Below are 27,444 nucleotides of genomic sequence, written 5' to 3'. Positions count from 1 at the left end.
AGATTGGTTTGCTTTTAGTGTCCTTATCTTGATCGATAAATTTATTGAAATGTAACCATGTGCATTTAACCAATACGCCTACATAATCACTGAAATTAACACCAACAACTTGATATTTTATCTTATTAACACATTTCGTAAGTAATCAAACACAAATTAACTTCACCTTTTCTCTGTTAGTGAGAGACAAATAGAAATTTTCCACTTATAAATAATATATTCTCATATTCTGATATTCCTAAAGGATTTTTAATAATAATTACCCTTTTCCTAATTACAGCTTCTTTACACGTACTATACCCAATTCTAACATTACAACAAAATGAGTGACGAAGAAAGCCAACAAAGGTGAGTTTCATATTGTCCATGATTATCAAGACTTTGGCTATATATTGTATATTTAAAAAGAATTTTTAAACTGATGATTTTACTGTACAATAGAACTGTAGATATATACATAGTATGATATATGCATTCTGCTAAATAAAAGGGTGGTTTAAGCATTGGGTAATGGAACCCTTTCATTCACATTTCCGCTCACTTGTTTCTCTTAAACTATGTGAACTTTTCAAATTCTATTCAATTATTACGTAACCCATCCTATTTGTTTTTTATTCCATGAATCCTTTATTACCTCTAAAATTATCACACAATTTATCTTATCTGTCTCTGAACACCACTCAACTATTACAACACCCACCCTTTATGTTTCCTTGATTCTGATCTTTTCTTGCATATATATATATATATATATATATATATATATATAGTTATCGTTGATAATCTTTGTCATTCCAATCCTTTACATTAACTTATGTCAATGGTTCCCCACTATTTATGATCTCAATGCTAAAATTCTATAACATATTTGGTTGTAAGCAGCTGATGAGAAACCACAAAATATAATGAATTCATATTATTCTACATTAATATTTGTTCTGGCTTTATTTAATATAAATTTGGTCAGTTGATCATAAACAATAGTTTAGCATTATTATTAACATGTTTCCATAGTAACAAAATAACTGTCCATGAAAGCAGCTAACCGAAAAAATGTAAGTTAATAAACAAACTTAGGATACGGTTCATTTTTAGTTGAACTCTGTAAAATAAATTTTCGATTAAGAAATCGACAATTTACAACCATTGAGTGGTTGGAGGTATATGATAAGAACATCTGAACTGACGTTTCATGTGAGCTGTCATTCATCACATATATACACATAAGAATCTAATTTAATCAATTAACTCTCCATGTAACGAAAAATAGGCTGCTTAAATATTCTGTTTATAACAATTATGCTCTTGATTATTGAATAGTATGATCTATAACCTTCTTCATTGATTCGCTTATCATAATGCATGTATATTGCCATGAAAATTTCTAATCTAAAATTTAGATTATACAGGTATAAGATAAAATAAACTTTTAAGATTCAATAGTAAAACGAATAAACAGAATTCAGTGTGTAAATCCATCTAAACTTAATGTCAGTCAGTCACAACGTAGAACTTCGTACGCACGTACATCAGTTCGAGTTGCCATACCACATTAGCACAGAGATGCAGTTGTCGATTGATTAATACAAAACGTAATGAATTAAATGAAGATGTAAATATTTAATTCTTCTTTACCGATTACGGAAATCAGGCATTAACCATTAAAACTATGCCTGTTCAGATCGGAATTAAAATTTTTTACGTAAATGCTTTTTCATTGTCAAATAAAAATGAACAAAATCGAATTCAATAAATATGAACATTCTTGTTAGAATATGTTGTGGTGTATGTTAATTATGTCTATCTACATAAGTAGTATGTAACACCGATCAGTAGTGGAATGTCTGATAGAAGAAGGTTAAGAAAATCAAAATAAAGAGAACAGTTATGTGAACAGAGAGTAATTGTAATAACAAAGTGAATGAAGGAATGATGAAGTTTATAAGAGACAATTGATGGAAGATGTGCAAATTAAGTATGATTTTCGTATTCCATGAAACCATTCTGTAGTTTTGTATTAACCAATAAATTGGTATTCATTCACCATAATGTGAAAAATGATTAATTGGCTTTCACTGAGAATTCAAATTTTAAATTTGCATTATTTTACCTACTTCTATAAGTATTCATTTCGTATTCACTTCAAAGAAAGGCTTCAAATGAATACCATAGTTTGAGTGTCATTTGATAGGTAATGTATAGTCGATAATCGTTCACGTTTAACAGTAGTAGTGATGGTTGTAGATAAATTCGTTGTGATCAAGTTTACATTTAATGACTAAAGTTTTCTGGAAAATTAGAAATAGCAATCATTTATAAAACGAATTCCATGGTAGCCAAGGGTGGTCAATGTTTATTTTTTGTTGGGAAGTTTTTTTTAACTTACTGTATCTTAAAATGAAATTATATAATGAAGATCACAAATTAAGCTGATTTTGTGGTAGTATTTTTGAGCGTTTGTGAGATAAGTTTCTGCACGAATAGATGTCACTTGAAGGATAATTAAGAAAAATCCAGAAACCACTGCATAACTCTTTCATTCTATTGCAAAGCTTTTCAGCTATGCGTCGTTTTCGTATCCATTAGGGTCAAGCCCTTTTTATTCGGGTTATATGCCTAAAAAACATCATTGAGATACCAAGTCGAAAGATAATGATCAATATTTTCAGTTTCAGTCGATGTTTAACATAACATGAATTTAGTCAAGTTTGTCCTATGAGTTATTCTACTTTGTTGAACTTAATAATAGTGATTTGTTTTTAATAATGGTAAAAATAGTAAAGTATGCAAACAAAATACTGTAATCTTGAAAGTCAACCAAATGCTGAGTGTTGCATTGCATGATAATGCATTATAAATTGACTGAATTTGGACATATGATCCATTGCATCACATCTTAATGCTCTAAATGTCATTAAACATCCACGAGATTTGAAGATCCTATCTTTGACATCATCTATAGTTGCAGGTAATCATACTTGAAGAACTTCAGGCTAGGGAAACACAAACTTTAGTCCACCTCGGTTAATTAATATTTTTTTCTTAATTTGTTTATTCATTCATGATAAAAGATAAAAGGCATACAAAATATAACACGGGATTTAATAACTACAGATTACATAAATATATAGGTTAGGAAGCAGAAAAATGACGTTTGCTTATATGGATATCTTTAGTCGTTTTATAAATAAGCAATAATTTCTTGGATTTGCATTCTGTTTTATTGTTTTAGTTCATCGGAAGAAGTAAGTTAATTATTGCTTTCCTTATTTCATGTTTTGTAATAAAATCCTGTATACACATTCTGGTACAGAGTGGATAGTTGATTTTATATAGGCTTATTACTTTGACAGATAGAAATTTGAATTTAATCAGTTATCAATTAACTAGGGTTATTAACTTATTTGCTGTGCTTTGTAACATCCACTGAAATTTCACTTACATTCCTTATACTACGTATAATTATTTAAGTAGTACTATTAACGCTTACAAAAACGTTTGATCAGATAAATAACATTCAGGTCACAAGTTATCGTGGAAAAGCGACTTATTTACGGAGCAACACTGTACGACAATGAAAGTGTATCGAATAATCACTATCCTAGTTAACCATTCCATATGTTTCATTGAAATAATAAAATTATTTCATTTATTTCAAGTTTACTTTAACAAATAATTTTTTGTGCTTTTAATGATAACTTTTATTTATCCCTGTTTTTGTTGTATGATTCAATGTGATTTCATAATGATCTGATATAATTCAACACAATATGACTATTATAGTCTGAGGAAGAGTCTGAAGAGGTGGGCATCAAAATTGAAAAACACACATATACACATTCATGCATATACTATAATGCATAGATGTATTTTTTGTTAATATGTATATCCTATTCGAAGTAAATTGTATTAGATTATTTAGTGCACTATCTTGGAATTGAGATATATGTATATATATATTAATCATAACTATCTAGATGTGACTATAGATGTTCCTTACTGATTTATTTCAGTTGATGTAATTGCATGTTATGTTTCTTTATTTTAACTTAACTCAAATATATTTTATTTATGCAGACCCCTTTAATCAAGAATGATGTTTGTCTTTTGTTTAGTAGTAAAGTTATATAACAACATAATAAGTTAATGAAGATAATTGTCATGAATAGCAAGCTTTCAATTTTCTATCATAATACAGAGGTATTCTAAATGAATTCATTGGCAAAGTTTACTTCTCCTTTTCTTTTCTTGTACACATATGACATCGAATTAATTAAAACCATTAAAAATTTATTTATATATTCATTAATGAACCTAAACACTTATCTATTAGTCAAATCACTGTTGTAAAGATAACTTAATACGTAGGTTGATGTAAGTAACACTAATAGCTCATAGACAGTACAAATAGATAACAACTAGATAGATGTCGGCTCGGTGATTTAGTGGTTAAGCGCTCGCGCGCGAGACTGTTAGGTCTTGGGTTCGAATCTTGCGAGGCGTTATCGTAGATGCGCACTGCTTAGGAGTCCCACAATAGGACGAAACGAACGTCAAGCAGTGCTTCCAGGTTTTCATGGTGGTCTAGCTTCAATTGTCTCATGATCTCAACTACATATAAAACTAATTATTGGTTAGGAATATTTGTCTGATGTAATTTATCAATATAAGAAATATGAAACCTTACCAATGAAAGTATTCACATTTTTAAGATATTTAAAACTGTATTTATTGTTTTTAAGCAAAGATGGATGGTGGCTAGTATTGAAATCCAGGACGTAAGTTTCACCCTATTAAGAACTCGTTAGCTGGATGTACCTGCATCTCAGAGTTGGTGTTCACTCTGAGACTCGAACACAGTACCGTTCACTTCAAACACCATTGCGTTATCCACTTAGCAACTGAGTCCTAATAGTCACTAGCTTATGCAATGAGATGAAGTATAAGTTCATTTTGTATTGTTTATTTGAAACTCCCCATTGATGTTTAGGACTGCAATTGATCAGTCTCTTATTAGCATATATGCATCCTGTGCGGATTGACTCGATACTGCCTTAATTCACAAGCTTTCTAAGCAAAAATGGATTGATTGCAGTCTTAAACAACAATAGGAAGACACAAGCAAACAACACAAAGTGAGTTTTTATTTATAGTTTGTTATAATTCTTACTCATTATAGTCCCGAGTGATTAGAAAGTTATAGTGTAAAAAAACCTCGTGACATCAGTAATCGACAATTCTATTATTTCAAACTATGACTTAGTGATGAAAGCTCTGTATTTCCACTTATCGTGTTAAATATTCAAAGTACATTGCATCAAATTTAGAATGAGTTTTCTGGTAAAAGAATTAGTTCTTACTTAACTAGTTTTACCTAAACCTTAATTATATATCTAATTACTTGGTTACAATGAAATACACAATACTAGTCTAGAAGAAAATATTATCCATTTATCCAATGAAAAAGTTATATGTATATATTTGTTTCGTATAATTAAAAGAAATTATAATTAGCACGTTTATAACTATGATGCATGTTCATTTAGTATCTTAGATCTGTTTTATTTATCAAAATAATAACTAATGCAAAATATTTTTATAATTTTTTCGTAAATTTTCACATTAAGTGTAAAGCATGTTTAAATCTGGTGTGTGTGTGTGCGTATGTGTGTGTGTGAATACTAATGTGCTTATAGATGTTAATATTTAGCTTCGTTATATAATATAATGCTGTCGGCACATCTTTATTCATCTATCTATCTATGTATCTATGTGTCTATCTATTTATGTATCTATGTATCTATCTACCTATATATATATATATATATACGTGTGCCAAAATTAGTGTAATAACTATTTACTGAATTGAACTATAATTAATTTATTTCTTTGGTTTTCTACTTTTACAGGAGACTGAGAAGGAAAAAAGGGAAAAGGTATGAGTATATGTTTTTAAAAAAGAAATGATTGTAAACTAAATTATTCGACTCAATATTTCTTGAATGTAAATACCTTTTATATGAATATTCGTCAAGATAGCTTGACAAAAATTGGACGCCGAGTATAGAGAGGTTAAAATTATATTTGAAATAATCCAGTCTCCTTTTATTTTACATCTTTGAACTTTTCATTTGATCCTCATATAACTGACTTATATGATCCTGTTTACAAAAATTCAACATCCAAATATGATTGGTTCAACGTAGTATAGATTTTGATATGATTGTTATAAAAAAAAGTTTTTATTTTTTGTGGATGATTTTGATTTTGATTATTACCCTGAAGAAGTCCAAACAAGTTAGCTGGACGAAATGTTGGAATTATTTAAATTTCAATCGCTGAAATTATTTCAAATATAATTTTCACCCCATGCCCAACCCTCCTCATTTATCAGGGCTTGGGACCGGCAGCAACCCTTGGAAGGGCTACAGGCGGAGTTGATTATAAATATCTAACTAATTTAACAGTTCTACATTTCGTTATGTGCATTATGAAATGTTTAAGGGAGTCATTAATTATCTATGGAAGTTAATTTATTCAAATGTAGGGATAGGATTGACTGAATATTATTAATTTCATCTATTCTAGATGTAGAATGTATGCATATATTAATAAAGGTTAAATAATTGTAAAGCGATAGACTATATAGATTTCTTGGTATAACAATGGTTGAATACGATGAATAATCATTTTTTTAACAATGGAGTATACATTCATTTGTTATGATGCATTCATAAGATATTGAGAAAAAATAACTATAGAAAGTAAGCGATAATCTAGCAAATTTGCTGTTTAATTTAATGTCATCAGAATGACTACATAAGGATTAGATTCTTATGTCTTATACCGTTTCAAGTGTCATTTTAGAGAAAATTTTAAACTTAATATTTGTTTAAATTCACTTAGTATTGTTTGTTTGAATCTTCCCATTGATGTTTAGGACTGCAACTGGTCAGTCTCTTATTGACATATGTGCATACTGTGCGTGTTGCCTCGATATAGCCTGAATTCACAAGCATTATAAGCAAAGATGGATAGTGGCTGGCAGTGGAATCCAGGGTCAACATCAACTCTGAGATGCAGGTACATCCAGCTGACGAGTCCCAAATAGGACGAAACGCGCATCCTGGATTCCACTGCTAGCCGCTATTCATCTTTGTTTATTATTACTATTTGTTTATTATTTTTTTCATGAAATAAGAAAGTATATATATATATTCAATATTGTAAGCTATGATAATTATATACGTTTACTTCCAGTATTGCTCCTTTTTATTTCAAACGAAGGAGTCAAAACATAATTGACTTTGTTTCAAGAAGTTACTTGCTTGTTATACCTATCCAGACTTTTTACACTTTTAATTGGTATTATGTTTTTTTAAATCTTGTAGCCCCCTTTTTTAACAAGTGATGTCAATTTGTTATGATTATTTAATAACCTGTTAAAAGGGAAGACAGATATTAATGAAATAGTTATTAATGATTACATTACATTTTCTTTAATCATAGCCAAAATATATACTTGACAACTGAAAGTTTGAGTTTATTAGAGGTAATAAACTCTTATCTCTAATCATTATACATAAAACAAAAACAAAAAATAACTCAACTACTTATCTACAAAATTAAAGATTCTATAAATATAAAAACCCAATTAATAAGAGTGAACTTTGAGTAGATAATCAATAAGATTGTACTTGGACAATATGTTTTTAAATACAACATGTAAATTTTAGTCACTGAGCTATTAATGTTTTAATTTTCTAATAAGAAAAACCTTGCAACATTTTAGTTTAAACTTGTACTCATCAATAAGTTTCATATGGATATCACTATTAAAAGAAAGAAAAAAACAAAAATAAAACACAAACAAGAACGATACACTGATGCATGAAATATAAACTTTGAGATGTTAAGGTCAAATCCAATAGTAATAATCTAAATATTGACCTGGAAATTGATGAATTTGATCCTAAGAATAGTGTCATGCGTTAAATGAATTGTTAAACTTTGGGAAGAAAAAAAGCACCAAATCCTATATATATATATATATATATAGGTATCGTTACCAAGGTTTGACTCGATAATTGGGTGGATCGTTATAAAAGAATAATATATTTGTGCTCCCGCGCTAGACTGATAGGTCCTGGGTTCGAATCTCGCGAGGCGGGATCGTGGATGCGCACTGCTAAGGAGTCCCACAATATGACGAAACGGCCGTCAAGCAGTGCTTCCGGGTTTTTCATGATGGTCTAGCTTCAATTAACTCATGACCACAACTATATAGTATTTGTAATATCCCAGTTAATAGAAAAATAGGATTTTCTGATGTTTTGTGACTCAGTGTAAACCACTCCTTCAGAGAATAAATAACCAAATCAAAACTAATCCAAGTTTAAATGGAACAACGTAATATACAAGTTGTTCCGTTGTAATATTTAAACTTGGATTAGTTTTGATTTGGTCATTTATTCTATTAAGAAGTGGCTTACACTGAGTCACAAAACATCAGGAAACCCTATTTTTCTACTCACTGGGATATTACAAATGTATTATTTCTTTATATATACATGATATGTTTTCTTTAAAAAATATTAGTCTGATTTTGTTTAAAAAAACAATTCAAACTAATGATATTTATAAAAAGATAATTAAAATGTTTTACATTGAAATTAATTTAGTCATCTTCTGAAACAGATTCAGAGGTAAACAGTTTCAATTTAACTTCATATTTAGTAATTGTAGTTTGATGTTTGTATGAATTTGATTTTTAGTTTGTTAAATGTAAATTAATAGAATGTATCTATTTATTATTAGTTAATATTAAATATTGGATTAAATAATGGATTATTGAAAATGTAATAGTACTGGACGAATGCCACTTTGCTTTATTAGAAATTTGTAAATAATCCATAGTTTACAATGTTTATACAATTATCAGAAGAGGTTTTGTGGAGATTTGAGTAATTTTATAATTAAAATCTCGAGTCATTTGAAGCTAGACCACCATGGAAAAGCTGTAACCACCGGACGGTCGTTTCGTCCTATTGTGGGACTCCTCAGCAGTGCTCATCCACGATCCCGCCCTGCGAGATTCGAACCCAGGATATAGTCTTTGAATGTCATAATGTGAAGATGAGATTATTTTAGAAAACGATTCATTAGCTTTGCATTAACATATCTATTGTGTTAAAAGTGATTTCAGGTTATACCCAATAAAGATAGAGAATAGACACTGATTAAGAAAAATATAGTTATTCAATATAATGTGAATGCTAAGTAGTTCTTTGTTTAGCACTGATTTGTATAGACAAATATCTTTACGGACTATGTAACCAAACAATTTCCTCATCATGAGAATCAAAAACCGCCAAAAAGCACTAGAAGACTGTTCTTGTTTTAGTTTTTATGATTTCACAATAGCAAGTTCTCAGACGAAGTTGAGCGGTTTTTCTTTAGATAAAAAGGTTCATTTCACTGTCTTCAGTTTACTCTACATTTGATAAGGCAACCATCCAGTTCGTTCGTAGGATACTCCCACAATTCCAAAAGTGATTTCACTGAAATCGTAGAAATCCATCACTAAGTCAGTCATCACTAAACAACCGATTACCGTTTGATAGGGTATAATAAACAGATTCTTTTAATTCGATGTTAGCTTGTTCTACACGGAATGACCTCTGGAGAATCCATGAAGTCATGAAAGTACTACACATACATTTGTATCTTAGTTAGGGACTTCTTTTTTCTTTGTTTACTCTTTTTATATGCATTACTGTTTGTCGTTTCCGTTGTAGTTTTATGATGATATTATTTGAATTGTTTTTTTACTTTTGTTTAAAATGATAGTTGTTTATTTTTTTACTCGTGTATACATATGACTTTATAATAGGTAAACAAATTGCACTGATAACAACATTTCACACAAACAACCTTATCTAGACAAAATAGTTTTGCTAAATGCGATCCGGTTTTTTTTAAAAAAAGGAACGGTTCTATTCAATTGATTCTTTAGATGGGAATATTAAACAATAGACATCGGTTTTCTATAAATATTAGAGCTAGTTAGCTGAATATCATAACTCTTGATTTATTTAAATTCCCCAAAAAACGTAAATATTTATTTAGAAGCACTTCATTTCTTTACAGCAAATGCTTTTCATTTATTAACTAGTAAAGTTTATTACAGAAAATTGTAATTGAAAGCATGAGTCAATTGAAGCTAGACCATCAGGGAAAACCTGGAAGCACTGGACGGCCGTTTCGTCCCCTTCTAATAATAATAATAATCATATGCTCACTACGAATGACTTCGAGAAACAAATCCAGGAGTTCTAGTGAGAAGCAGTGACCAGTCGAGTTCAAACCACGTCTGTTGTGAGATAGGAGCTCACTGAAGAAAATTGGTGAACGGTTGCTCAACTTCGTGGATTGGTTGGAGTTAGACATAAACACCATCGGATGCCAGCTCACTGGTCTATCGGTTAAGTGCTCTGGCGCGAGACTGGTAGGTCCTGGGTTCGAATCTCGCGAGGCGAGGTCGTGGATGCGCACTGCTGAGGAGTCCCACAACAGGACGAAACGGCCGTTCATTTACTTCGAGGTTTCCTCTGGTGGTCTAGCTTCAATTGACTCACGCTTTCAACTATGAAAATACTAAATCTCCACAAAAACCTTGTCTGAGAAAATTGTAAGACAGTTTATCAGGAAAATCGATTAGAAAAAAATATACCAGTATCTGAATCACAGCACTTGATAGGAGTAATCCATAAATGTTCAACTACTCATGTTTTCTTGATTAGTAAAGTTTATTAGTTTTGTTAACAATGAAAATATGATTATTTGAATCTGTCAGTAAATTAAAACAACTTAGTTATCATGGCTGTTTAAAATGTAAATTTACTTATATACATGTATTGAAATGATTCGGTAATCAGAAGAGAAAATTACTTTACTTTTCTTCATTTCTTACATTACACATTTTGTAGGAAGAAGAACGTCGACGCAGAGAGGAAGAGGTATGTATGAAATGAGAAGGTTTCTATAATGTTTTCTGCCTTATAAAACAAATGATTATTTGATAATACAATGTTTTATTAAAATTTCTTTACAGAATATTGTTATATAAATTTTAAATCTTAATTGATTGTATTACAAGCATACACATAACAACAGTGATAAGGAAGAAACAACAAGAGTGAATATTAAAACATTGTCTCAGGAGAACTTCTCTTAACTTTATTAAACATATATGTGAACATCTTAAATAAAGCGCTGACCATATGAATGTTTTAAAAAAAGGTTGATATGTTAAAGAAAACATTGATTTCTCATAAGCATGTCATAATCAATTTATCTAAATGTAGATTTCTTATATGTGTAGTTTGTTTGACTTCATGTTCAACTGGAACTCGGAATGCTATTCCTACTTAGATACTATAGAAAAAGCACACATAATTGTGAAGATATTCGTTAACTAGTCCTCATATCATATCAAATGTAATAAATAATAGTGAATAGGATTTTATTTTAAATGCATGTGATAATAATCGTATACTATTCAATGCATGCTAAAATAGTTTAATTGGATATACATTCAAAGAAATCTCATTTCAGCATGAATATTATAATGGAAAAAAACTGAAAGTAATATCTCAAACAAATAAGTAGTATATATAGAATTTATAAAATATTTATTTTGTATAATTAAAACATTCACTGGTCGTCTCTTTTTTTTACTGATGTATTCTTTTTGCATATATATCTCATTTATTCTATTCTATTATTTATTATAAATTTAGGTAGCTCAAGAAAGACAGCGTAAACTAGAGGTTAGAAACATTTTTACATAAAAAAAATTAAAAAAAACATAGTGAAAAATTAAATCAATAAAATAATCCTTTTTTTCGTCTTACTAATTACATATTTCTAATACTACTTATTTACTTATTTATTCATTCATACATTCATTCATTTCAATAATTCTTTTTGATGGAGTTTTGTTCTCTGAACTGGATGATTTGGTCATGGAGCTTTCGTCTTCCTACTGAACGACATCATCAACAGTTCACTTACTAATTACTTACCTACTTACTTAGTTACTAATTCATTTATTCATCTATTTTCATTACTATTTTTTTCACAAATCGAATTATAGTTAATTATTAATCAAATAAATCTTTCTAAGGGTGTTCTAACTTGTTGTCAAGGCATTAATTGGATTAAAATTTCCATAATCAATTTAATAAATATTTTTAAAAAAATTAAAAATGCACGAATAAATTGAATTGACATTGCTTGGCATGTTTCATTTGAATGGTGATTATTGAATAGAGATTGAAGTTATAATGTACCTCAAAGATGTTTATCAAGTACTCAAAAGATAACATGATAATATTTATGGAAAAAAACAAAAGAACATTTCAGTAATTCAGTGTATCAAGTACACAAAAATCATTTTAATGAAGAAACCTCTTTGAGTTACATTATACTATAAGAAGTATAAAAGAGAGAAAACTTTAAATCTTGGTTGATTAGGTTAATTTTTAATTCATGATTTCATCAATGATTTGTTAGCATTGTTCTTGCTATCGATTTTCAAGACCTTCAATGACTGAATTAAAATGGCTTTTGTGCACTAGATAGCTTTTGTATTATGATAGCATAAATGGTAGTTGTGTGAGATAAACAAAACAGAATGTGTTCCATTTCGAAGCATTTTTTTTCGAAAACAAAACAGCGCTACTTAACAATTATGCTTTATTTACTGCTTTTCGTTTCTCCCAAACTTGTTATTTTAGTTGCTTCCTTGTGATTTACTCTAGTTTGTTATTACACAATTTAATATTCTTTTTCCAATTCACCATTTCGCTTTCATTGCACAAAAACAAACACGAGAGCATGGAAGATAAATGCTGCTGAATAAAAAAAAGGTTGAAACATATGCTAAATAACAGGGTACTATGCTAGTTTCTCTTACCTCTACCTCATAATGTTTTACTCATACTAAACAAAAATTAACAACTTAACACATATGGGTATATTTTTCTCTATAGTGTTATTTTTCAAGACCATTATTGAAGTGTTTACATTTTGACTATAACCAGATCATAAATAAATGAATTGTTTAAGTAGTTTAGTCAAAAACAGAAATGTGTATTAATAATATTTCTATGTATGTGTAAATGGTGATTGATGAATTCATCCTATTTCTAGATTCAGAGTGCTAAAAATGGAAAGATGTACACTAGATTCTTATTAGGTACTACTTTATGCGTTCTGTTTATTCTATTTTCTAACTGTATTGTTTTGGACATTTCGTTGTATAACAATCGATGGTGAGTCATTTTCATGTTTCATGATTGTTTTCAACAAAATTCGATAACATGATTTCAGAATATCCCTTGAGAAAGAACACTTTAACTTTTAAGAACTGAAAAAATAAACAATATCAACAATATCAGTTTTAATTCCATTTAAATTAATTCAAAATGATCAACTCTAATCATCCAATAATCTGAATTATTCATGTGGAAAGTAAAATAAATAAGTAACCGTCTTGACATTTCCCTTGTCTGCTTATCAACAATATAACTTTTGAGAATTAGACATTCAGTAGTAAACATTATCAGAAAATATGATTAAGGGTTAATTCATTTAACAGATCGTTTGGTAAACAGTTATAAATAGCTTTCTAAGAAACTTTAGTACAAAAGCAATAGAGATATAATGAAACAATGAAATAAAGTTATTACACTTCAAGTTTATAAGTATGGAGCTGCAGTACATTTCAACTTTTCATGAGATCGTTCATGATGAAGTCAGTATTATAGTCCAATGGTCTAACTTACCAAACTTTATCCTTGTGCTAAAATAATTTGTCATTTAAATCATTTAGCATGTAAAACCTTTGGACTCCATTAAAATAATGGATAATAATATTTCAAAATCTTCACCAAGTTATCAGGAGACAAATATAAGTCTAATTCTATTATTTTATTCTTTTACAGAGTAATAGTTAGGTTTGATATAAATTGTTTTAGCTAACCTGCTAACTTCTGAGTTTGATGCTTTATTTTTGCTAATCTATCTAGTGATTACTTATGCTTTTATGTTAAAGAAATGATAGTCAGTTAATTCAACTTGCCTGCATGTTTACGCCTAACACAAACGGCAGAATAGAATATTTCTTTTCTGATTGATGAGATACAGGTGCTTCCAATTTGAATGGAATGAGAACTTAAAAAACGCTCGTCTGAAGTCTTTTCAACACTAATCCGTAGTAAAAATATTTAGCTGTGTTTAATCACAATTTTTTCAATTTCTACTTTGTTTGACTACTGTTAATAACAACATAAAAAAGGAGAAGAAACGTAAAGAAGCTGAAGAAGCCTCAAAGAAACAACGTAAACCTGGTCAGAAGCGTAAAGGTTTAGGTGGTTTGTCGAAAGAGAAGAAACGACTGTTGAAAGTGAGTTAATCATACTGATCTTTCTAATATCTGCAATTTCTTTTATGCAAGTGAGCTATAAACTTTTTTTAATGTAACCAATAGAGTGGCCTAGTTTTTATAGATGTGGTTAATTATATGTATCGATGTAATATTTAACTGATTTATGATACTCGTTGATCACATCTATCACAAACTGCGTCAAATTTATTTATATATGAAGTACTGCATCTATTTAATAATTGCTTCATCTAGATAATTAATTGATGAAAACCCTCAGTAGTTTAGAATACCATAAATAATGATTTTTGCGGAAATCATGTAGTACTATTGTAGTGGACGCCACTCACAAGGGTGTTCGTAAATAGGGCTTTGCGGAAAGTGGTGTCTAAGTGGCAACGGTTGACGAATAGAATGGAGAGTTTCAGTTCATTGAAAGTACGGAGTTAGCAGAACACTTAAAGTTCAGTTTAGAGTACAATTAGGATTGCAGAAAACATCGGAAGATGAAAATGAACTGTTGAAGGCTGTGTATATGTATTATTTAAATACTATTGAACTTCTTGTAATCAGTATACACACTTCCTGCCTACTTACGTGATTTAAATTTGTTGTTTTTGTGAGGCAGAGAGAGGCAGTTCTGCGAACGACATTGCGGAACCGAGAAGTAGGCATTGCTTTGAGTGGTCTGGTCCGGACAGGAGAGGTCCAGTGAGGTGGTTTAGCGAAACGGCACTGGGTGTAGCTGCCTCCGTCAATGAAGGGGGAACGTGGGATGTCGTGGATGTTTAATGGACTTCGGATTAATATGACTCAGGCGGTCGATAGAGCCGTCGTGTTTTACACTACACTTTATGTTAGTATGGTCTTATTTTTAGGAAAATAGTCTTGTATGGAGAAATTGTCCTAAATTTCTAAGAAATTCCGTTTAATTACAGAATATTTATGGTACTGTTCTATACTCTCTCATATTACTGTTTTAGATACATTAGCCCTGTATCTTTTTAGTTATTAATAAACCGTGATAGCACCATTATGAACATTTACTATTTAGTGACGATGCTAAAAATAATTCACTTTTCATGATAAACAATTTATCAACCCACTCAGAACATGAAATTTAAAGATCTTAGTTTACTTTGATCATTATTTAAATGGATGGGCAGTGCACTTACCTTTATTAGTTTCAGTAGTGATTCACAGAATTTTATTACAGCATACAAAGATTTTATGACTTTTAAACGTAAAACAATCATTTTTACTATCCATGTGGTTCAGTAGGATCTACATTTACTCCTTGCTTTTTCATCTCTTGCTTTGTTAAATAATACTGAACACTTAGAAATTTAGTGTTCTACATCTCTAAAATGTTCATGATGTTCATGTAGTTGTTAATTATCTATATCATTGAGTTAACAAAAATATCAATAAGCACGGATGGATAGTGGCTAGCACTGGAATCCAGGACGCGCAACACTTCGTCCTATTTAGGACTCGTCAGCTGGATGTACCTGCATCTCAGATTTGATGTTCACTCTGAAACTCGAACACGGTACCGTTCGCTTCAAACACAATCGCGTTATCCACATAGCTACTGAGTCCTAATAACCACTTGCTTGTGCAATGGGGTGAAGTTTAAATTCACTTGGTATTGTTTGGTTGAATCTCCCCATTGATGTTTAGGACTGCAATTGATCAGTCTCTTATAATGTTTGTGAATCAAGGCTATATCGAGGCAATACGCACAATATGCTAATATGGCCAATAAGAGACTAATCAGTTGCAGTCCTAAACGTCAATAGGAAGATTCAACCAAAGAATACCAAGTGAATTTAAAAAATATCGATAATTTAAGTTATTCTTTTAATAATTCCATTTTGATCTCATTTTTTTTATCACTGATCAATTTAAGTTTATCCTCAAATCATAAATTTATAATTTAATTATAAACATTATAGAATAGATTTGTAGCAACAATTGTTTTGAATTTCCCTAATTCGAATCAAAAATAAATGAATGTACTTGTTTATGAAAATATTCAACTGATTTCACGTGATGATAGGGTAGATTTACTTTAAACGCCTTTAAACTGTTTCTGTTGATATAACCTTCATTGATTAGTTCATTTAGAACAACAAAATCTAAATTCTTATTTTAAGGATGGTCAACATTCAACGTTTCATCTGTTAAAATACAAAATAACAACTTTGAATTGATAAATGTTAGTATGGAAAAACAAAAATATCATTTCTGATCTTAATAAAAGACAAAAACATAATTTACAAAATGTAACCATAGTTAATCAAGACATGAATATAATGTTTAACCAGAAAATTTTCCAACTTAACTACTTACTTACTTACGTTTGTCACCCCTCGGGGAGGAGCATAGGCGGCCCACTTACACTCTCTATCCAACCTTGTCACGGGCAATCCTTTCCAGTTGATATTCATCCTTTTTATATATGCTTCTATTTTCCGGTTTAATGTGTTCTTTGGCCTTCCTCTTTTCCGCTTCCCTTCCGGATCCCAAGTTAGGGCTTGCCTCATGATGCAGTTTGATGATTTCCTCAATATATGTCCTATCTAAATTAACTACACTAGCATGTAATTAGACTACAAAGTTTTGATCATACATTCTTTTTAATTTATTTAATTTCAGAAGTGAAACTATAATTTATGGGCGACCTTTGAGCGACTTTAAAATGACCTTGAGAGTATCTACCGACTTACTAGACCTAAATAATGGTTATAAGCCTATGTGAAAAATAAAGATTGTGATTTACAGTTGACGGTTAGGATTAGGAATTGGATTTAGGGTTTTCATCACGAACTGACATCAGTTGAAATAAGAAAACGCTATCTAGACAAATGGGCAAACGAATTTTGCGCTCAAATCCAAGATCTGTTATCTTAAATCTAATTTGTTCGTTCATAAATTATAGTCTCATCGGGATTATTTAATTGAGTTAACTAAATAGATTTACTAAAGTTAGGTGTTCTGAAAATTTTTTCATATAATCTTCCCTTAGGGTAGAATTCAAGTTACGCATTTCATGTACATCAACAGTAGCAAAGTGAAAATGATGTGCCGCATCAGGACTTTGGTCTTTAAGTCATCTGAAGTCATTACGTATTTCAAATATCATAGTTATTATCTAATCTGTTACTTGGTCACGAAGGTAGACATAGTAAGGGAGGTTACTGAAAAAAATCATCAAAAAATTGTGAACTATTTATAATCAACTGGTCAAACATAATATTTTCAATAATACTGTCTATTTCAGCAACTGATTATGCAAAAAGCTGCTGATGAAATGAAAGCTGAGATGAAACGCCGACAGGAGGAACGTGAGAACTTCTTACGTGGAAAAGTAGAGCCACTGAAACTTGATGGTCTTGGTGAAAGTAAGTAGATCAAAAAAATGTTATCTATATTTGTACGAGGTAAACAGAATTTTTCTAGCTACTTTTCGACCAGTTGAACAACTATTTATCGGCTGTTACAAAAAAATATCTTGCTTGCATCCCAGGATGTTATTCCTGACTTTTTAGAAAGTGTATAGCCGAAATGTTTGCACTGACTTGTCATATGATTGCAACCACTGTCATAATAAATAATTCTTAGCGCTAATCTGTTTTCTCAGCAAGTTAATCTAGTTGTTCAACTCTTTTACAATCATTGATGCCTGATACAAGAGAATAGTCAACTAACTTCTAACCACCAATCAATTATTCAAGCTATTTCGTATCTCTAGTTGTTACCTGCCTTTGGTTCATTACATAACATCAATTCCATATCTGATTTTTACATATTATGATAAAACAATCTACAATGATTGTTTCATTCTATGTGCACATTCCACTTACAAGCGTTAGTTAGTGACTTGTCAGTTAAATATATCTGATTTTCGTTGATAATCTGAATGTTATTTCTAAGTACTTAGATTTTACCAGTTTATTTTAATGCTTTAAACAAAAAGAAACGATAGACCACCATGAAAAACCTGGAAGCATTGGACGGCCGTTTTGTCCTATTGTGGAACTCCTCAGCAGTGCACATCCTTTTTATAAAACTATATAAAATTGCTAAAAATCTCCATAAAACCCCCTTCTGAAAAAGAAAAGAGTATATGTATTCTTTGTATACTATAAAAATTATTTACCATAATAATAATTATTAGTGTGTACTATATAACGTCTATATAACTTTTAAACTTAACATCTTTTCTTTTTAACAGACGATTTAAATGCTAAAGTGAAACAGTTGTACGAACGTGTTCGACAGCTCGAAGGTGATAAATATGATTGGGAAGAAAAGTTAAGACGTCAAGATTTTGAGGTGATTTTTATTTTCAGTTAAATTATTTCAGTACATTTCGGTAATATTAACATAATGTCATACTTCACATTAATGACTAACGATTAGATAACTATTGGAAACTAGAGGAAATATTGAATAGTAATTTCGTCCTCATGTGGTGTGTGCTACTGATGTCAACAGATATAAGTAGTATGTATCACCAATCAAAAGTGAAAGTAGACGGTTAAGAAGCTAAAAAAAAGGCAATGAGAACAAAAATTGATTGGTGTAGAAACGAAAGGACAATGAAGTCTGAGACGATTAACTGATATTTGTAAAAAGAACAGTCAAGTATGAGACAATTGATTAACATTTTGCAAATGAATTATTTACTGTATGGTTCTCATATTTTACTAAGATGTTCTGTAATTTTGTGTTCAAAGACATTCGACTGTCTCCATTTGGATTCTCTTTCACCACACTAGTATGTAACTCCTCAGTAGTTCGTTTGATATTTTTAGCATAAAATTCTTGAATGTTTCGTATGATAACTACTAATAAATAATACAGACAACCGAAAACAACCCGTCTTTCAATTTTTATTGACCGAATGAAAAATATTTCACTTATTCGAAGTCGAATTACTTATGAAGAAGCTAATAATTTGCATTGAAAGTTTAAACTCTTTTGATTTGTTACATAGGACTCAAATAATACACTTCAATACAAAAGAAAGTAGTGGTATAGCTTTCAAATTAATATTAAATACATTTTCCACAAACCCCCATACTGATAATGTGTAATGATTGTCACTTGTTAAATTTTATTAACTGTTAGTTATATCTACGTATGCAAGTTAAACAAACACATATTTATCATATCATACCACATATCATCTTATTATCATTATTTTTCTAATCATTAAAACCGTGAGATACAATTAGATGATAGAGAAGATTTATAGCTCAGGTGGATGATTTTGCTGGGGTTTCGTTCTCTGAGCTGGATAGTTTTGTCGTAAAGCTTTCATCATTCTTCTGAACAACATCAGCACAAACTACCTGAAGTCCATCAAACACAATCAAATTCGTAATCATTCTGTTACATTTGATTTATTTATATTTAATCTTACGAAGTGATGTCTGAATAGGTTTTATTCTGTTTTCTTACAAATCTTGAAAACTAAGGTTCTGTCTCCGAAAAATTCAAAAAGAATTATTAATTACCTATTCAATACTTACATGTTTACTATGATTACACATCCCAATAGTATTGTGTAAAATAATCGTCCAATACTTTACAACCTTCATACATATATATCTCTTATTTGTACGTAGATATATACTGATTTATCTACTTTTCAAATCAAAGATAAAATGATCGAAAGTAGTTGATATGACAATTTATTGAACATTGGAAACATTTCCTTTATTCTCAGATTTTAATGTTAGTTATCAGAAGGGGATTTTGTGGAGATTTTAATTTTTTATATGGTTGAAATCATTAGTCAATTGACGCTAGACCGCCATAGAAAATCTGGAAGCACTGGACGGCCGTTTCGTCCTATTGTGGGACTCCTAATAAGTCCTGAGTTCGAATCTTGCGGGACGGGATCGTGGATGCCCACTGCTGAGAACTCCTACAATAGGACGAAACGGCCGTCCAGTGCTTCCAGGTTTTCCATGGTGTTCTAACTTCATGATTTCAACTATGTTTAATGTTACTTGTTTGTCTTTTTTTAAACTGAATTCTAATCATAATAAGATTTTGCACCTATCAATTAAAACTTTACTATCAATGATTTGTCTTTTTACTTGTTCATTTATAACTAGATCAATGAATTAACAATCAAGGTTAATGATGTAAAAGGCAAATTGTAAGTTTGTTGTTCCTTATTTAATTATTAATGAAATAATTGGTTACCTGATCATTGATTCATTGAAATATAAACTAGAATCATCTAAAAACTGCCCAGTTTATCATTAGGTTTTACAGGCACATGAAATAATGTCAAATTTATAAAGGAGTAGACATGACTTTCACTAATATATTTGTCAATAGTCCAGTTTAAGGTTAAGTTAAGCGATAAAATCGAAAACATGGTGATGAAATTTTATAAACTTAGTATTTTACTAAGATATTTGTAATATTGTCACTGATGATGTCCAGTTTAACAATGAAACATGTATCAAAGTCTCTACAAGTCCGGAAATTCAATAAGTTAAACAATGTATCTTAAACTTTCACATCTTATATTAGGTATTATTAGTACCATTAGATTGAATTAGTTGGCAAAATCTAAGTTTGTAAGTTATTTGCTATTGTAATTAGAGTGTCAATCGAGGTAGGAGGAATAATAGGAATTGAAGAGGAAAATTGATTATGAATACAGTGGTCTTGAGTACTGTTAGATGTATGAGGAATGTTTTCACTACCTGGTTGTCCAGAGCGTGGATGGGTTCTTCTAGAGGTACATGAAAAGGAAATTGTGTTAGAGTTGTTCTTATTGACCTGAGAATGTGAACGCAATGCCCAAGCGACAACTACTTGAGGTCAGTCACACACGACCATTTTGTAAGTAATTTTCGTGTTAGTTCCGTACCTGTTGAGACCCTACCGCCGGAGACGGATATCCGTGGGATAAGGCGTGGTGTGCATTTTTCTTACTCCATCCCTCCTTGTGGGAAGGAAGCATCGCTGTCATGATGGTTTTCTGAAAGAAACACCTTTCTACTGTCCCAATTCTGTACACTCAGCATTGCGATTTCGCCCTCAGACCTTGGGCTTGCTGCTTTTATTCCTACCACTCTTCAACCGACTTGTCTAACATGGTAGAACGTTGAAGAACGATTGTTTTAGCCAGCATAACTCGACTGGTTCATCACGGTAGGCAAGCCCTGCCATCACGTCAAGGTAGCAGCAACGATTGTGTCATTAGAATGACGATTGAGATTCATTATATTGTACTGTCTAGAAGACTTTTGATTTATACAATATTATGACCATTATCATGAATTGCCAATAACTCATGACAGTTAAGAATTAAATTTATTATTATTATTATTGAACCTAAAGAAATTCATGACTTCCTACAGTATGTTTATGGTGTAGTATTGAGAGTTTCATCATCTACCTAATCAAAATCATTTTCTTATAGAATTCATTCTACAAATCATAAATATTAATATGTGCTATTTTCATTGAATTTATATAGTGTAAAACCAGTATTAAAGAAAGTATCTAAAACTGAAAGTCATATGGCACGATTTGAGAAAAAGGAAGGTGGACATTCACTTTCTTCTTTCCGTAGTCAACTTAAGTCAACCGGTCATAGTAAGTACGCTCTGGAGGAAAAGGATGAAGTCGCGGTAAGTTCTATAAATTATTATTAGGATGAATAATATATACCAATAAGTCAGTTATAAATTAGACGTATGAAATGATGAGTTTTATTTGTTTATGCGCCAAAATAACCAGTAATTATTAAGTAAAACCTTACTTCAGGATATTAAGATAATCCACCTTCCATATGTATAGAAAGTGAATGTTTTCATTGTGTTCATTACTTATTATTGTATCTATTACATTTCATACCACTTATGAATACCACTTTTTCAACTTCAAAGTAAACAGTAGGTAATCAAGTTTCAACTTTTCCCTACGAGTTATGACTGTTAAACGGTATTATTAAACTCGAATCTTATCAAATAATCATAATCTCTGAAATTCTAGTATTTTAGCAAAATATCCGACAAGGCATTTAATTAGATTTTTAGAAAACTTATCATAGTATTAAAAGGTATGATATTTAGAACATGTATTATCAACAAATAACAAAATATCAGAAACAATTATGAAAGAGTGAACACTTGGTAAGTAAATATAGGTTGCTTTTTTAAACCCTGTCCTCTAAATTTAATCATACTGAGATCATACTATGATTATTTACTTATTTGATTCAGTGACAGTTTCCCTTTGAATAATGTAGGGAATCCTCTAATGATAGTAATTGCTGTTGTTTGAAACACTTATAATCTTATTAGAGAATCATCAACAAAATTACTTTGATTTTCTTGAATTTCGATAGCTAAATAGACATTTGTTCTTAGAATCAGTAAAACTATGAAATTAAATTTGAACACCGGTTTAAATCACAAGAAAACATTGAGTTCTACAAGAGTGAGGAATGGCCATGCTGACTAGTGCAAGTCAGCATAAACTTATGCCTGAAGCCTCCCATTAAGTACCTGCAATGAAGAAAGAAAAACTATTCATATCTATGTGTTATTTGTTAGAGATATATGTTTTCAGAACAGATTGATACGTAATTTCTGCTTTGATTACTAGTAATCTAAAATCATTTGGAGACATAATATACTTCATTATAACTGCAATGAGAAATAATTTTTTTATCTGTCGAAGGTGTACATGAGTTCTATATGTAAGCCTCTTTATAACCTTGAATATTTCATGACACATTGAAAAATCGGAGCTTTTTTCAGCTAAGAAATATTTCTTTTAATAAGCCTCAGACATGACTTACTCTAGGAGAGTATGTAAGTGACCTTACTTGACTTTTCAATGTTAAGTTTGATTTAATATAGCAACCAGGAAGGTTCTATGATCTCTGGAAATAAATAACCTATTAGACTACTTTTGATTACTATTAAAACACTAATTATTTCAAGTCAACTCAATTCATACAATCTGCTCATAATTAACTTTAACTTGAAATGACTTACTCCTGAAACGATACCTCACTCTGCTCCTATTAGTTTGTATTTTATTCAGTCATATTTAGTTGAGTTTTGGAATTTACCACTGAGTGAGCATGAGATTTCACTAGAGCTTTCAATTTTGAAGTAGTTTTACAATACTGTTTAGTTTATTATCTTACTGATTACAAATGGACTAGATTTATTATGTAGGTAAATACATTTTATTAACCTCTAAATACTACTCAGTATTAGATTGACGACTTTCGAATCTCATATTTCTACTAATGCATTATCTGAGATCTGTAGTTAGGACAAAACACCAAGCAACAAGAACTATTAAATTTTGGAAGATAGCAGTAATAGCTATGCTCCGTCATAATTATACTGGTCTTCTGAAACAAAACCAATTGCAGTCCTAAAATATCAATGAGAAAATTCAAACAAACAACAGACAATACCAAATGAATTTAAACTTCACCCCAGTGCACAAGCTAGTGGCTATCAGGACTCAGTAGCTGAGTGGATAACACAATGGCGTTCGAAGCAAACAGCACTGGGTTCGAGTTTCAGAGTGAACATCAACTCTGAGATGCAGTTACATCCAACTGACGAGTCCCGAATAGGACGAAATGCGAGTCCTGGATTTCACTGCTAGCCACCATCCATCTATGCTTATAATGCTTGTGAATTTAAGCACACAGTATGAACATATGCCAATTAGAGACTGACCAGTTGCAGTCGTAAACATCAATGGGAAGATTCAAACAAACAATACTAAGTGAATTAAAAACCAAAAGTAGTTATTTAGACCTATCTAAAATCTATCAGATGCTTGTGCTAGGTAGCTAAATAATTTGAAAGTGTTATAAATATGCAAATTCAGTTCAAGACTTCCAGTGACCACCAATTATAAGTAAATTAAATTACGAATTTATTACATTTCTTACATTAACAGTCACCATTACTGTTAACAAAATGAAGGCATTTTGAATAATAAAATTTAGAAAATTCACTTATTCATCCTATATTATTATTAGAAGGGGTTTTGTGGATATTATAGTAATTTCAGTAGTTGAGATCATGAGCCGTCCAGTGCTTCCAAGTTTTCCATGGTGTTCTAAGCTTCAATTGACTCATGACGTCAACTATTGAAATTATCCTATATTAATTTAAATAACTGATTACTAATAATCGTTTATATAATATCGAGTGACATAGATTCAATATGATTCATATTACCATTCTACTAAGCTGAAATCGTTAATGTGAGGCTATAATAGACTAATAATAAATGAATGATATTTTTTCTTTCTCAAAACATCTACCATGGTGAATAAAAAATCCAAAATGTTTACTCAATTTGATTATCAATTTAGACTAAAATCATGATTGAAGTACATTCATGTATACTTGCTTTTCTACGAAAGTCGAACTATGCCGAGAAAAAAAACAGACTATAAGAACTATCAAAGAATTTTAAATCTAGTTACGTTAGTTAACTGATATAATTTCTATATAGAATAATTTGCATGATACTAAGCAAAAGATGGATAGTGGCTAGCAGTGGAATCTAGGACGCGCATTTCGTCCTATTTGACTAGTTACAGTCCTAAGCATCAATGGGAAGATTCAAACAAACAATACTAAATGAATTGCATGATACTAGTTTGAATTTATTTTCTAGATTAAATAGTTTGTTTTATATTTAAATGATTGTATGTATTTCCTTATTTCGTGTTTTCTTTTTTTCTTCTCTTTTTTTCCCCGCTTGTCTCACCATCTTTATTTGGATCCTCATAAATAAATCTATCCCTTTATATCACGCACTATATACATATATATATATATATATATATAATCAATAAACTACAGAATACACCTAAATAATAGTTTACCTTATGAAGTAACAGTCAGTATTTACTTTCATTAAATAAACTTTTTATATAATTGTAAAACATCAAAGAGAACAACAATAAACTTAACTGATAGATACTTTGAAATACATTTATCATCAAATGAGCAAGAGAAATAATACAGTGAGTTTCATTAAAGTAATTATATGATTGCTATCTGTAACCAGATGCATTTTATCTTCTATGTATTCATTATTATACTTATACTTAGACTATAATTTAGTCCCTATTTACAATTGTTGCTTTTTCTCCAATATTTTTGTGGTGTGTTTTCTTTTTTGTTCTTTTTTTTATGCTCACTCTTTTCTGTTTGCAATAAATTAACTTCATGTGAATATATATGTAGAAAGAGGATTGGCGTGATCAATTAAAGGCCAAAGAATAAATACAATAATATTGTAATTGTCAAGAAAGTATCTACTGAAGATGATGATGATAATATGAATGTTCAATATTTAAAAAATGCATTTTCCATACAGAGTATTGTTCTATGAAAAATGTAGATCAATGATTCGATGCGTTTCTCCTTCATTCCCTATCTTATTTCATCTTTATCTTCCTTTGTGTTAAGTTTCTTTCTACCCTCTTATTTTGAATCTTTTTTAGGTGTAATTGTATAGTTGTCCTCAAATTTTTCATTTGTTAGTTGATTTGGAATGATAATGAACAGAAAAGCATATACTACATTGATTAGTTTGTCTTACTGTTATGACATTATAAGCGTCATGAAATCCTTTTAAGTTGGCTATTGCATTTTTCGTTTGTCTTTTCTTCTATGAATCTCTATATTATCATTCCTTATTTCATTTTGTAATTTTACGTGCTTCATTTCGTTGTTACATTTACCAGTATGTCGTTGTACTTTATTTAGATTTTAATTATTGTCTTGTGGTTTCAATCTTTTCAATTTATCCACTCTCTAAACTTGATGTCGGATCATTGTAGAATTGTGTAGATCACTATTCGAATGAAAACTTCATTACCCCCCTACTTCTATCATGGTTATTATTATGTTTGTTGAATAATATCAATGTTATGTTATCAGTTTACCTAATTTCTAACTTGGCAAATTAAATACAAACCTGCTTAAGTACCACAAAAATTTAATTAGTTATTGCACCTCGATCTAAATTCCTTTGATTATTTTCTTCTCTCTCTCTCTTTATCTGTGTGTGTATCAGTTTTCGTTTACTTCTCTTATAATATTTATTTCAAATACTGAGTTGCTACTTGATGTTTATTATTTAATTCCCTGTTATGAAAGTCAGTATAATGAACAAATGAAATAAAATACCCAATAATTTTTTGTTATGTTTTCTGTTTTTATTTTTTTGACGTATATAAACTATTAAATTGTAATGCCAGGTAACAATTCATTCTACTTGATAACTATGGTTAATCCAAGATGTTTGTACTTTGTTAAACGATCTTGTAAACTCTCAAGATAGATCCATAATTATTTAATTTAAACCACCCTGGTTGTCTCGGATTCGCTCTTCACGAGCTGTTGTTAGATGTCAAAATATTACTGAGGCTATTATCTTATAAACTATTTCAGTTAAACCGATTCCTCTGTGATCCACACAAGAGGTATTTTTCCCTTCTTATAGATCAGCGATTGAGGCTGGTCAGATGGGATTACGTTCGGTCTCCAAATTTTCGCTGAGATCTTACTTAATCCAGCTGAGAAAACTAGACCACCATCCTTAAACGTTCTGGAAGTTAATTCATCGGGCCCTGCCGCCCTGTCTCCCTTTGAATTACTTGTGGCTTTTTCAACTTCACTAAGAGTTAGAAGGCTTACATCAAATCGCCACTTAGGTTGCCTGAAGATATTTGGTAACTGAAGTGTGACTGAAGGCCAATTGAACTGGTCCCTAAAGTGTTCTGCCCATCGCTCCCATCTCCTGAACTGAGAGTGAATAACATTCCCGTCCATTTCCTAGAGTTCCACCAACAACCGGATTTCCAATACTCGTTTCCTTTGTAATTCTGAACAGTTGTCTACTGTTATCTAACTCTGCTGCATTTTCCGTCTCTTCTGCTTTCTCTACGCGCCACG

General features: G+C 30.5%; 1 protein-coding gene across 2 annotated transcripts; it reads left to right on the top strand.

The window, feature by feature from the left end:
- Positions 1-322: 322 nt before the first annotated feature.
- On the top strand, positions 323-26,692 carry Smp_018250.1 (putative troponin I; the record flags this gene model as incomplete). 2 transcript variants are annotated; one of them, XM_018798955.1, is made up of 11 exons in its annotated part: positions 323-348; positions 3,233-3,245; positions 5,910-5,936; positions 10,989-11,018; positions 11,802-11,831; positions 14,363-14,470; positions 17,736-17,856; positions 18,690-18,781; positions 20,584-20,627; positions 21,966-22,119; positions 25,729-26,692. In XM_018798955.1, the coding sequence occupies 11 exons, from the start codon at positions 323-325 to the stop codon at positions 25,765-25,767; spliced, it is 684 nt and encodes a 227-aa protein (XP_018650792.1). The 2 variants fall into 2 exon arrangements, with proteins under 2 accessions (XP_018650792.1, XP_018650793.1); XM_018798956.1 differs by lacking the exon at positions 25,729-26,692 and adding an exon at positions 25,342-25,356 and having other exon boundaries at positions 18,690-18,790.
- Between the last annotated feature and the right edge of the window lie 752 nt (positions 26,693-27,444).

This window comes from Schistosoma mansoni, chromosome 3, assembly GCF_000237925.1.
Source record: "Schistosoma mansoni strain Puerto Rico chromosome 3, complete genome".
NCBI lineage: Eukaryota > Metazoa > Platyhelminthes > Trematoda > Strigeidida > Schistosomatidae > Schistosoma > Schistosoma mansoni.
This window is presented reverse-complemented; position numbering and strand designations above follow the sequence as displayed.